Raw genomic sequence first — 14,161 nt, 5'->3', positions numbered from 1 at the left:
CATAACCTTTCCGACCCATTGTTGCGTTTTTGGACGCTTCGGAGCACTTTGGCCCGGTGGAACCCACTGTTTTGCCTGTTGCGTTGATTCAGGAGTGTAGTACGAGTAGTGGATCCAGGTTCCATCCATGGTTATGAATCGGCGCAAAAACTTGGTCAGCTTACGCGAAAATAATGCCAAATTCTGATGGGAAGTTGTCACACGAATTCGTTTTTGGTCCACTGTGAGCAAACGCGGCACCCATCGCGCGCAGAGCTTCTTCATGCCCAAAACTGAATGCACGATATTGCCCACACGTTCCAATGATATGCCCACAGCATTAGCTACCTCTCTCAATTTCACTTTGGAATCATTCAAGAACATATCATGGATTTTGTCGACATTTTCTGGTGTAGTGAGCTCTTTCGGGCGCCCAGATCGTTCAGAATCAACTGTGCTTGTACGACCACAACGAAACTCGGTAAACCACTTATGAATCGTTCCAATCGACGGTGAAGAGACCGGGTAATACTTATCCAGTTGGCCTTGGGCTCGGATATCGTTTTCTTGCGAAGATAGTAGTGTTTGATCAAAACTCGAAACTCAGATTTTTCCATATTAAAAAAAACTCGGACGTTAGTCGCTTCTCAGTGATGTAACTTGTAAATGCGTAAACATAAATGGCTGAAGTTTTGACAGGCGTCATTTGAAGGATCAAGCTCGACGATGAAACCTCGATGGAACCTCGGAGGCCATGTTTGTTCGATCAAGTGGAAGGAACAACCAAAAGAAAGAAAAGCATTCGGGAAAGCCAGGAAGTGCCAGAAAGGACAACGAAAGTGATAAGAAGAGTAGTTTTCCTTCCAGAATCACCGATGCAACAAGAAAGGGCATAAAGCTGCGGACTGTGTCGAAGAAATTGATAGAACGTTACAGAAGGCTAGTGTGGCTGAAGAAATGTGTTTCCTTGCAACTCTCCTTCAGGAAAATGCTCTAAATGCAGAGTTGTGCATCAAGAAAAATCGATGGTGCCTCGATAGTTGCTGCACGTCGCACATGACTAATGATGAATCTAGACTTGTACACAAAAGTCTATGTGATGGGGAAAAGTTAAATTTGACTAGTCATGCCTCGACTAAGGTACTAGACAAGGGAACTGTTGAACTCACCGTTACCGACAGAAAACAGGAAAAGATCCTCAGACTTCAAGAAACTCTGCATGTTCCGGATCTGCGGATAGATTTATTGTATGTAGGGAAAATCACGGATAAAGGATACGAAGTGATTTTTCGAAAAGATCGTGCAGTAGTTCGATTGACTCACGGCGAAGTTGAAGACGTTAAGATGATTGCTGATCGTGTAAGTGGATTATACTATTTTCGCCAAAAGTCTAAAGTAACAAGTGTTTTATGTGAGGATCAGGTGACATCGAAAATTGAAATGTGGCACAAGAGACTTTGACATTTGAACGAAAAATGTCTCAAAAGTATTGTGAGTGAGCACAAGGCACTTGGGGTTGAATTCGACACAAAGGATCAACTGTCAGTGTGTGAGTCTTGTTTAAAAGGAAAGTTTGTTAGAATTCCGTTTCCGAAAAAATCGTCATGTAACACAAAAATCCTTGAAATTGTGCATACTGACAGTTGTGGTCCAATGCGTACTCAGTGTCTCGCTGGGGCAAGGTACTTTGCAACCTTCATTGACGATTCTACGCGCTGATGTGAAGTTAAGTTTTTAAAGCATAAGAGTGGCGTTCTGGAAGCGTTTAAAAGTTTTTAAACTGTCGCAGAAAATCAAACCGAGAGAAAAATAAAAATTGTACAGTCGGATGATGGAAAATAGTATTGTTCGAAAGAATTTTATAAGTATCTCGAGGAATGCGGAATTCAGCGACGACTCACTGTGACATACACTCCTCAGCAGAATGGTGTAGCTGAGAGAAAGAATCAAAGCCTTGTTGAGACAGCAAGGTGTATGATGATAGAATCTAACCTCCCACCATCTCTCTGGGCAGAGGCCACCGCAGCATCGAATCACGTTCAAAATAGGTGTCCGTCTAGGAGTTTGGATGGAAAATCACCTTATGAAAAGTGGAAAGGTAAGCTGCCAGATCTGTCATACCTTAGAACCTTTGGATGCAAAGTATTTATTTTGGATAAGAAACCAGGTAAAGGGAAAACTGATCCTCGGGGGAAAGAAGGCATTTTCACCGGTTATTCACAGGTCTCAAAGGCTATCGTGTTTTGATACATGAATCATAAAAATTGAAGTTTCGAGAGCAAATGTTTTTATCAACGAGTTCATGACAGGCAAGAAAGAAGATGATTTTGTCTCTCAAAAAACTTTCGATAGAAAAGAACCTGTTAAACCCGATGAAAAGAAATGGGTAGAAATAACAATGAATCCTGTTTCTGATCAGGGCAGAGAAGATTTTCAAGTAGATGATGCTGAAGAAGAAGACCTCGCAGAAGACATCCAAGACGACAACAGTTTATCTGACGACGAACCTTTTTTAGGGTTTTAACAGGCTCGGCGTGTTGCTCGCAGACCTCGAATTCAAAGAACAGGTTGACAAAGTAGACCACGAAAAATCTACAGTGTTGCGCAAGAAGGTGCAATTGCAGAGACTGAAAACTACGCCAACATTGCTGAGATATCAGTCAAGGAAGCGCTGCCTGGATGTCATGCAAATGAATGGCAAAGGGCAATTCAAGATGAATTCAAGGCGGAAAATGAATTCAAGGCGCATTGGGTTCAATTCGACTATTTATGGCCTTAGCTGTGGAAAATGTTGTAACCGTACATCAGACGGACGTCACTACAACTTTTCTCAACGGCGATATTGAAGAGGAATTGTACATGGAGTTACCAGAATTGTTTGAAGAAATTCTGCCGAAGATCGTAAAGCAGGAAAAACAAGAAATCAAAAATATTAAGAAAGAAGAAGATGCTTCGAAAATGTTAGATCAAATTAAAGAAGGAAATAAAGTTTGTTTGTTAAAAAAGCTTTATATGGACTCAAGCAAGCTGGTAGCCAATAGCATAAAAAACTGGATCAAGAATTAAAAAGGCTAGGCTTGAGACCTGCAAATGCTGATTCGTTCGTTTATATATCAAGAGGAGGAACCGGTTCACTTATAGTAGCTGTTTATGTAGCCGATATGTTCATACTATCGGGAAATGAGGATTTGCTTACTGGATTCAAGGACGAACTGAAAAGAAGTTTTAATGTAAAAGATCTGGGTAAAGTGAAGCGCTGTTTGGGTACGGAATTTACTCAAACTGAAAACACTATAGAAATCTCGTAAAAGATTTACATCGAAGAAATTCTGAGAAAGTTCGATATGAAACATTGTAAATCAGTTTCCACACCTATTAGCTTGGGCACAGAAGCTGAGTATATGGCTTTAGCAGCAGCTGCGAAAGAAGCCTTGTACCTGAAAAGATTTTTGGTGGAATTAGGTCTACAGGTACCAAAATCAATCAAGATCTACAATGATAATTAAGGAGCACTAGAACTTGATCAAAATCAAATCTTTCACAACAGGATGAAGCATACTGATGTGAGACATCATTTAGTACGAGATATCTTGAAGAGTGGAGTTATCAACTTGGAATACCTGCAAACAACGGAGATGATCGCTGATGTTTTAACCAAAGGGTTATTCGAATGAAATCACCAAAAGTGTATTAAAAAATCTGGACTAAAAGAAGTGTAAATTTTAAATAGATAAATGCCTTGCAGCTGGAGGGGAAGTGTTGGGGATTTTATAAAATGCACTAATTAACAAGCATTAGGTATTATTGGAAAGCTCTGACGTGTCTTTCTTAAATTTTTTAATTTTTGGTAATGGGATCATTCAGTCAGTTATTTTCTGTTTTTCAAACTTTTCGTCGCCTCATGTAGTTTGATTCTACGTTTTACAATAAAACGAATTTTTTGTGAACCTCACATTGTGTATTATCGTGGACATTATTCCTAGAATAAATCCTGGCTACAACAGTTAATAATTTAATGGTCAGAGGGTTCGAAAATATGTTTTTTTTTCATTAGCATTGGTAAGGAAAACCTTTATTTGATTGACTTCTGCCAGACTATTTATTCGGAAATATACAAAAATTACGTTTCGGAATCAGACTGATTCCCTCATCAGATTATCTTAGGTAACTTCGCAGAAATTTATACATTGAAATCGAAAATTTTTTGATTCATTAAATATTAAAATTATAAAGATGACATGGTGTGCACCCACTGTCTCTATGTTACGAAATGAGTACAATTATTTGTTGTTTCCCAGATGCTAAGTTAAGGATTTCTACGCCTCGAAGTTTTTTTCATAACTTATATGCTTATTTTCGCTCTCCGACTCCTTGTATCGAAAATACGTCGCGTGACCTTGCGCGTCGATTGCGAGGGCACGGGTTGCGCAAATATACTTGATACCGAGCTTGAACTCTTCGGCTAGTCAGTCGATTGGAATACTCATCGAGAAGAAAAACGTATGTCGTTACTTCTTTTAGGTTTCATTTCCCTTGAGTATTCGTAATTTCTTATTTTATTTTTCAAAAGGATCGAATTTGAGTTTCCCAAATATATCATATTTGCTCGAATTTTCTCGTTCTATTTTAACGCAATCCCATTATACTCTTTTTAATCTCTGAATCAATGTTAACAATTTAAAGGTGAAATTTTTCTATTTAATTTCCGTTTTGGTTTTGTTCACGTGTTTCTTTTTATCACTGAATTATGATACATGAATACATGTTGATATTCACGTATGCGTAGCACCATTTCAATTAGGATAAATTCAAATATCATATTATAGGAAATCATGCATCATTTGATATAAGTACATCACATATCATAAAAACATATACATAAATCATCGCATAAATATATCAAAACATGCCAATCATTTTCAAAATCCGATTTGCCACTGGGGTTTCTTTTTTTAGGTTTTCAATGAGAATTTCCTTGTTCACGGAAAATCCTCTTTCCAAATAAGCATTTCCATGAGACAATATGAAAAACAACTTTAATATTTTTTGCAGATTTTCTGTTTTTTCTTCCCTTTGTTGTCGAAAGTAGTTGCATCCAAAACTTGTCTAATCTTATTTCCTTCTAAGAGAATATCTTCTTTTGTTCAAGTAAGTAGTAATCTGACAATAATGTCTTATATTCTCGGTCTGCGTTCTGAATCACACTGGCGGGAAGCAAATTGGCGCTGAGAAGAATGTCTAAGGCTGCGCGTAAATTCTCTTCTGCTAATGTTTTAGCAAAAGCTACTGTTGCAGGATTAAGAAAGGTTAATGCTTTTGTCAAAGGATACTTTAAAGGAGACTTCTCTAGTAGTTTGGCTACTATATACTGGAGGCAGGTGTTGAGAGAATTCTGTACAACCAGTAATCTCAATGAAGTCACCGCCGCGTGAAAGTATTTCCTTGAATAAATTAAAAAAGGCCCTTTAAAACTCAACTACGTTCCAATTTGTCTTTCGAATGTATGTTTTGAAAGCTCCATTGACTACATGTAGTCCACATTAATCTAGTTGCAACAATTGCAGTGAATCAAAGTTGGTTTGCAACTCCGATTTAAATAGGCGAATAAGTTTCCAACTAACATTAGGCCCTCCATTGATATCTGCAAAACTCCCTGATGATTAATTTGTACGAGTCCAGCCATGAATCCGTCAATAAGATCAGTAGCTTTCGTATGATGAAGAAATACTAAATTTAAATACCGAGAAGTTACTTGATTTCTTTCATAGTCCCAAAAACGAATATGCGAGTCCATTTGGTTTTTCTGTGCTATTTTATTTAAACTCTCGTCAAAACAGAAGACAATACATTCGAGAAATTTAACTTGATTTTCGAGATGTTTTTGCAAATACGGAGCTAAGCCATATACTATGATGCAGGTTATTTTATCCTTGTGTAATCTCATATTCTGAGCAATTTCTCTCTCAGGGAAAATTCGTTTGAAAATAAACACGTCACTTTCTGCACTTCGCAAATAATTGTGATTCATGACTGTTTGCAAACACTACAAAGTTTAAGCTTCCGTCACCTTATCTTTAGAAAATTTGAAGCCCTCAAAATTCGTTATCGAACGTGAGGAATTTCTATTCAATTCGATAGGTAGAGATGTAGTAGCTGGACGTGTGAGTGTTGGTAAATTACTAGTACTTGCTGTTGACGAGAGGTTTGAAGTTCCAGAGCCTTGCGATAAATCCATGGAAAAAGAAGCAGGAATACAGACTGAATTCTCAGCTAAATTGAATAATTCCTCATGTCTTTTACTTTTCATGTGGCTTTCAACGGTAGATTCGAATAGATTCGAATAGAAACGAAATAGATTCGAATGAGAAACCTCTTTTACAAAACGTACAAAAAGCATGATTCTTATCCTTGTCTTCTTCAAGGCATGGAAAATCAAGTTTTGAATATCTTTGGAAAGTAGTTTGCTTCGGCACTGTAGAAAATGTAACTGATCTGAAAATAATCATCATATTTCTGGAATTTATTTAAAGTCACAATCAATAAGATCGATTTTAATATTGATTAAAAAAATAATTCAATTTAAAATGAAATTTTAAAAAAATTAAATAGAAAAGAACTCATATAAGTGAATAAATAAATTTTAATTATAAATGATGAAGCGTTGATTTATGATATTTCAAGTTTTTTACAATCATTAAAAGTTATTCTTATGTTTAAAAAAAATCGGCACCAGTAAATTGTGAAAAAAATCTTGCATCGAATTTAGTTATTTTTGAAATGTGGAAATATAATAACTTTTGTGCATCTAATTCCATTGTATGTCAGACATTTGTTAACATTAGTTAATACGTGTATGTATTTTTTTTTGTATTTTTGCGGAAAGTGATAAATAAAGTTATTTGAGGCATATACCGCTTTTTTTGGTTAAAAAAAAACTTTTTTATTATAAAAATATTTTTTATTATAAAAATGTTGTGCCGACATGTTTCAACCTGATTTTCAGGTATTTTCAAGGCTTATTCTAAAAAGAAATATGTACTTTAAGGAATAAAATGGAAATTATTTAATTAGTATGTGCTTATTAGTCGTTGATGTTTACTTACTATGGAGATAAAAGAAAAATCGCTGAAGACTACGTTGAAATTGCAATTAAATTGTTTGGTATTTGAATTTTAAGCGAGATTTTTTTACTTACACACACACACACACACACACACACACACACACACACACACACACATATATATATATATATATACCTGGCTCTCACCTAGGAGGCTCGGGTTCGATTCCCGGTACCAGAACCATTCGGTTCGGTTTTGATTCCTCCAGAATCAAACCGAAGGGCCTATGACAAAACCACCGAACGCGTCCTCGGGTTGCGGATAGAGGGTCCCTGTACCAAGGGTATCTGCTGAATATGGTTACAAAAATAAATAGGCAGTCGCCGACAATTGTCCAGGGGTCGTCCTGAAGGAATTAACCCTCAAGCGGAGGTGTGAAAACCACGCCGAAAGCTGAATAGCACCTGGGTGAGGTGTCTAGAACGGTGACTCTGGGATACCGGGCGACCTTTCAGAGTACGCAGCCTTATCCTTGCATGCGGGGCTCTACAAGGATGGACGAACCCCTTTCCCTAGCTTCTCGTGGGAACAACAATGACAACACCAAACATAGTTGTAGTAAGTGCGATTCAAAACAACAGAATGCGCAGAGCTCCCGACAATCGGTCGGCCAACGTTGCCGACCAATCTAGAGCTGGGGGAGCCAATGAAAATGGATTCAATGCGATGGATCGGCGGGATCTCGTGACCTTTGGATGGACGGAGCGTCTGAATCACGACTTGCTAGAGTGCTACGATGCGAGTGTGGCCCCTGAACGGGGTTACATTGCACGGCTGCGTGCTCTGTCGTGCGAGAAACACCCGGAGCTATCGCACTTTTCGCAGCAACGTCTGCGAAACCATGCTGAAAAGGGGCTATGTAAGCGGAACGCCTACTCTACCACAGCTAGAACAAGCCGGCAACAGAGAAAGAGAGGCGACACTAAGACCAACCGCGGGCAGGCATCCAATAGATGAAGAGCGATGATTTACGACTTAACAAGTCAAAGCTGCTGACCATCAGACAGCATATTGTTGAGAGAATACGGATACTATCTGACGCTAAGAGAAGTCTAGAGCGAAGGGAGAGATGGGTCAGAGAAAATCAACAGTTTCTCTCTGACCCATCTCGACTCTTCAAAGACCCTCCAGTTACTGTTGAACACCCACCCAAACCAGAGGAGGTCAAAGTATTTTGGAGAGAAGTCTACGAACTTTAGTATAGCCTGGACGAAGACTCACAAAATATAAATAACTTCAAGGAGTTATGTGTTGCCCTCATAACACCTGATAAAGAATGCCCACCCATCACTACCGAGGAGGTGAAAAAAGTATTAGGAGAGATGAAGAACTATTCCGCACCGGGACCAGATTGTATCAAAACCTTTGGTGGAAGAAGTTTTTTTCAACCCATCAGCATTTGGCCCGTATTTTCACCTCATATTTGAAGTCGGAAGAGCCGATTCCAGAGTGGTTGGTAGAAGGGCGCACAATACTCTTGTCGAAAATAGGCAACTTAGCTGACCCGAAGAATTACAGGTCAATAACTTGTCTGAACACATTTTATAAGATATTCACAGCTATCCGAAATAATAGGATTTTTCGGGCAATTGAACCCGATACTACTCTATTCATTTGGAGTAATTCCATGGACGAAGAACGAGCTCAGAACCCTTAATATCGGGACAAAAAAGGTTATGCACATGAACAAAAGCATGTATCGTAAGTCTTCCGTTCCGCGACTGTACATCTCACGCCGTCAAGGGGGTCGCAGAATATTGAGTCTTGAATATCTTCACAACAGGATTATTCCGGGTACAGCACATAGAGTTGCAAATGGAAGAAACCATCTTCTTAAAATAATCAGGAATCACGAAGAAGTGGGCAACGGAGCGTTTCTGTACAAAGCAGCGGAGGAGGCTGCTGAAACACTCGGACTTGACTTCTGTATTAGGGGTGAGCAAAATGCATCAAATCTTATCTATCTCGAGTACTCACTCCTGAAAGCACGGATTAAGAAAGCACAAGAGAAAAACTTTCGTGAACAGCTCCTCGATAAGAGGATGCACGGTATCTTTCAAAGAAATGTGAAGGATCAGTCAATGTATTGAAAACTAACGTTTGCTTTCCTTAAATCTCCCGGATTAAAGTCTGGTACGGAGGGTTTCATCTTTGCATGCCAAGACGGTGTCATTTCCACCTTAACATACCGTCGCCACATTTTGAGACAAGACATTCCCGATGATAACTGCAGGGCGTGCCATGCACACCCCGAGCATTTAGCTCACATACTATCTAGTTGTCCAACTCACGCGGGAACGACCTACATTCAAAGGCACAATAAGGGACTAAGAGTGCTTTATTACCATCTCTGTCACTCCTACAGCATTCACCTTAATATCACTCCTCTAAATGCTCCTAGGGAAATTGATTCAATTGTCGAGAATGGGAAGTGCAGCATATACTGGAACTTTATATTCTCGACAATTGTTTCTGTTGCTCACTCGAGGCCTGACATAGCTCTTCTTGACTTCGAGAAGCGAACCATGTTCGTTACCGAATTTTCGGCACAAGCTTACAAAAACATCATAACCAAGGAGAATGAAAAGAAAGAGAGGTATCGAGACCTTATAAGGGTGTTGCAACGATTGTACCCGGAATATTCTGTTAAGCTAATTGTCCTTATCATCGGCGCTCTTGGAGGTGCCAAGCTTTCACTTGCTAATGGCCTAAAAAGCATCCCTGCGTGTCAACAATATGCTAAAACATTTGCGGGAAAAATGCAGAAGGCGGCTGTCCTTGGGTCGCTCCGTGTTCTTAGGGTGCACGAGGCTTTTGCTGGATCGTTGTATTGATTCCTTTACAGACTGTAACCACCTATCTCACGGTTGTGAGACGTGGTTGTGGCTGAAATTTTACTTCGATTTCGCTGGGAGCGGGTGCAATTTTCCAGATTAGCACCCGCTCCCGGCGAAATCGTGCGGTTGTCCTTTTGAAAAATTTTTAATTATATATATATATATATATATGTATAACTATGCATAACCTAACCTCTAAATTAGCTATTAGTATGTTAGTATCATTGTAACTGTCGTGATCAAACAACTTGACAAAAATTTCGTCATCAGTATAAAGTAAGATGTAATAAAAAAAAATAATCTCAAGGATGTTTTCCTGTAAGTTCATAATAACTTTTATACAAATACTAACTACAAAATTTCGAAATTAATAACCTAACTCTTTCATAAATAATTTCTGAATGAGGGGAGATTTTTTAACCTATATCGTAAATGAGACGTTTTTAATTTTTTAATTTTCAAACTAATTTAAATTAAAAAATGCATATTCTGGTCATTTAACTCCTTTTACACACACACACACACACACACACACACACACACACACACACACACACACACACACACACACATATATATATATACATATATATAATCAATTATATCCGGAAAAGATCAATGATACCAAACAATTTAATTGCAATTTCAACGTAGGCTTCAGCGATTTTTCTTTTATCTCCATAGTAAGTAAGCATCAACGACTAATAAGCACATACTAATTAAATCATTTCTATATTATTCCTTAACAATTTTATTGAAAAGTTAATTAGAATGTCACTAAATAAAATTGAAAATTTAAGATATCAACAAAATCAAAAAATAACGACAGATTAACAAAATTGGGTTGTTAACTTTTCTGATAAAATTATACCTGACATTTTAAAAGAAATAATTAGTCTGTGCGGAAATTTCGCTATACCATGTAATAAAAAAATTTTCCTATTGCAAAATCGATAACTAATGTTGAATATAATATGTAAAACATAACACCAGATTTAAGAAATATAGTAAGAAATGATATAGTTTACTGGACTCAAAATTGGATGTATAATATTAACAATGTTACAGTCAATAATTATATTTTACGTCAGAACTTCAACAAAACAAAAAAATTTATACAACATAATAATGATATCATAATAACTTCAGCTGATAAAAGCAACAAAAGTGTCATAATGGACAAAACAGATTACAATAACAAAGCTTTGCAATTATTAAATGATAACTCAACTTACAAATTATTAAAAAAAGATCCTATAAATAAATTTCAAACTAAATTAACAGAACTTTTAACCAGCATCAGAAATAATGACGTAATAGATGACAATACTTAGAACTATCTGAACTGTACTAATGGTATAGCTCCACGCTTTTATGGACTACCTAAACTTCATAAAAACGGTTATACACTCAGGCCAATTACGTCTTTCCCAGGTTCACAGAAAAACTCTGGTGTTCAATTTGTTGCATCTCAAATTTCATTGGTCTCCCAATGAGCATTTGAAACCATTTTCAAATCTCAAATGTATTCCTCTGAACGTAGGTGCACATCTGGGCCTCTAGGGAAAAGTATCATTTGCAGACTGAATTTTGGCAAAGTGCCGAGAGCTGTGGAGTGCTGAACCGCGCTGTCAGTAACCTGAACACCTGTCAAAGCAACTATTCGCATTGCGATATTAGACTAAATAATTGTTAATAATAATAATACAATTAAAACTTAAATACAAATTACAATTTAAAAATACAATTAAAACAGTTCAAACTGGAGGAAGCAAGGGCAAGCAATAGTCCAGAAATGCATCTGACAGACATCACAGCTTTGGCTGTTTCAGTTGTCTGGAAGAGGGCACGTAATTGGAAAGCTCCAGGTCCGGACATGGTGCACAACTTCTGGTACAAGTACCTGACAAGTGTGCATCTTGCGTTGGCAAGGTGTTTTCAGAATATCATTGAACACCCAGATTTGATGCCAGGTTTTATGCTCCAAGGTACTACGTATATGATTCCCGCAAAACCAGACGCTCAAAATCCATCTGACCTTCGACCGATAGCCTGTCTTACAACGATTTATAAATTTCTTACAGCTATCATTGCAGATAAGGTATATTCTTATTGCGACGAGAATGACATTCTTACAGAAGAACAAAAAGGATGTTGTAAAAACTCACGAGGCTGTAAAGATCTAGACACTATACACGCTGTTGCCATGACTCAAGCTCATAAGCATCAAAGGAACTTACATATGGCATACATTGACTACAAGCAAGCGTTTCCTTCCGTTCCGCATGACTATTTGCTTGAAGTCTTAAAACTTTACAAAATCTGTCCACGCATTATTGACTTTCTAAGCCATGCGATGAGGCTCTGACGTACAAGAATCAAGTATTTTAATCATGAACAACCAAGGATAACTAGATCAATACGCTTTACGACGGATATATTTCAAGGAGACTTTTTGGATCTTGAATACAAGCCCTTAAATTTGTCCTCAGACGGGGCCTTGAATATCAGGACAGAAACCATAGAAGAATTAGAAATACAATGGAGGCAGAAAGCCATCCATGGCGAGCACCCCAACACGTTAGATCAGAATGAAGTGGATACTCAGGCATCTAAAATTTGGCTAAGAAAGGGTGTTCTGTATCCAGAGACGCACGGATTCGTCATTACACTACAGGACAAGGTTGTCAGCACCAGGAATTATCGCAAACACGTATTACATCAAGACGTGGTTCAACGGTGCCGATTATGTGAATATACCAACGAATCCATCGAGCACATTAGTGATGGCTGTCGTGTAATGGCTCAGAGAGAATATACGCAAAGACTTAATAATGTAGCGGGCATTACACATCAACAACTTGCCCTAAACCTAGGACTCTTAAAAGAATGGGTGCCCTTATATAGATAAATTCCAATGCCCGCTTTAGAAAGCGAAGATTACATCTTATATTGGAATGTTACTATCCAAACGGATCATTACATCCGGGCCAATCGACCTGACATCGTGATGTGAGAAAAAAAAGGTGGAAGAGTCTACATCATCGACATTGCTTGTCCGCTTAACCGAAATTTGCAGTCAACCTATACAATCAAGATCCACAAGTATAGCGAGTTAAAGCATGAAGTAAAGACCATATGGAGGAATGTGAGTCATGCATCCATTCATCTCATTGTGATTTCGGCTACAGGCAATGTGCACGCAAGATGCACTGAACATCTTGAACATTTAGGAGTCAGTAGGGTATTGTCAGCAGCTCAGAATGCGGTTTTATTAAACACCTGTCGCATTGTAAGAAACTTTCTTGATCATCAGGAAGCGAGCGACTAAAAACCCGTGGAGTGGCAGATGGTAGTTCTAAGAAACCATCCAGAGGTGACTGTTGTCACCTCCAACGCCCGTGGCTGCTCGTAACTGTATACCTACAACATCATCGCAGGAGGTTTCAACCATCGTATTAAATTATGTAAATTAACTTATAACATTCTTATCTCATCAGTCACTTGACTTAGTCCGTGACTATGATGTATCACCGGGTTTACCCGAGTGAAAGTTTAATAAAAACACATAATTAATTTTAGAATAGACATTCAAGTCTCAGCAATACTTACAATAAACTTATCTCCAATATTCGCATTACAAAATAGAAGTAGAATTTTAACTTTATTTAAATTTATGCGGACTTTTTTTAGTTACGTATATATAACGATGCATAACCTAACCTCTAAATTAGCTATTAGTGTGTTAGTATCATTGTAACTGTCGTGATCAAACAACTTGACGAAAAATTCGTCATCAGTATAAAGCAACATGTAATAAAAAGAAACAATATAATGTCAAGGATGTTTTCCTGTAAGTTCATAATAACTTTTATACAAATACTAACTACAAAATTTCAAAATGCATATTCTGGTCAGCAGATTCCTTCACACACACACACACACACACACGCGCGCGCGCGCGCGCGCGCACACACGCAGATCGGCGGGATCTCGTGACCTTTGGGTGGACGGAGCGACTGAATCACAACTTGCTAGACTGCTACGATGCGAGTGTGGCCCGTGAACGGGGTTACATGGCACGGCTGCATGCTCTGTGGTACGAGAAACACCCGGAGATATCGCACTTTTCGCAGCAACGTCTGCGAAACCATGCTGAACTACTCCGTAAAAGGAGCTATGTAAGCGGAACGCCTACTCTACCACAGCTAGAACAAGCCG

The 14,161-nt window shown here is 38.2% G+C and overlaps 1 protein-coding gene across 1 annotated transcript in view; it reads right to left on the bottom strand.

The window, feature by feature from the left end:
• Positions 1–5,101: 5,101 nt before the first annotated feature.
• Positions 5,102–14,161, bottom strand: part of LOC117175643 — a 183,577-nt gene continuing 174,517 nt past the window's right edge. The window contains exons 6-7 of the mRNA XM_033365349.1: positions 5,601–6,022; positions 5,102–5,420 (exon numbers count right to left, since the gene is read on the bottom strand). Coding sequence (XP_033221240.1) covers positions 5,102–5,420; positions 5,601–6,022 — 741 coding nt within the window. The remainder of the gene's footprint in view (positions 5,421–5,600; positions 6,023–14,161) is intronic.

Source organism: Belonocnema kinseyi, chromosome 6, assembly GCF_010883055.1.
Source record: "Belonocnema kinseyi isolate 2016_QV_RU_SX_M_011 chromosome 6, B_treatae_v1, whole genome shotgun sequence".
Lineage (NCBI taxonomy): Eukaryota > Metazoa > Arthropoda > Insecta > Hymenoptera > Cynipidae > Belonocnema > Belonocnema kinseyi.
Note: the sequence above shows the minus strand (reverse complement) of the source record. Positions and strands in the feature narration are given on the sequence as shown.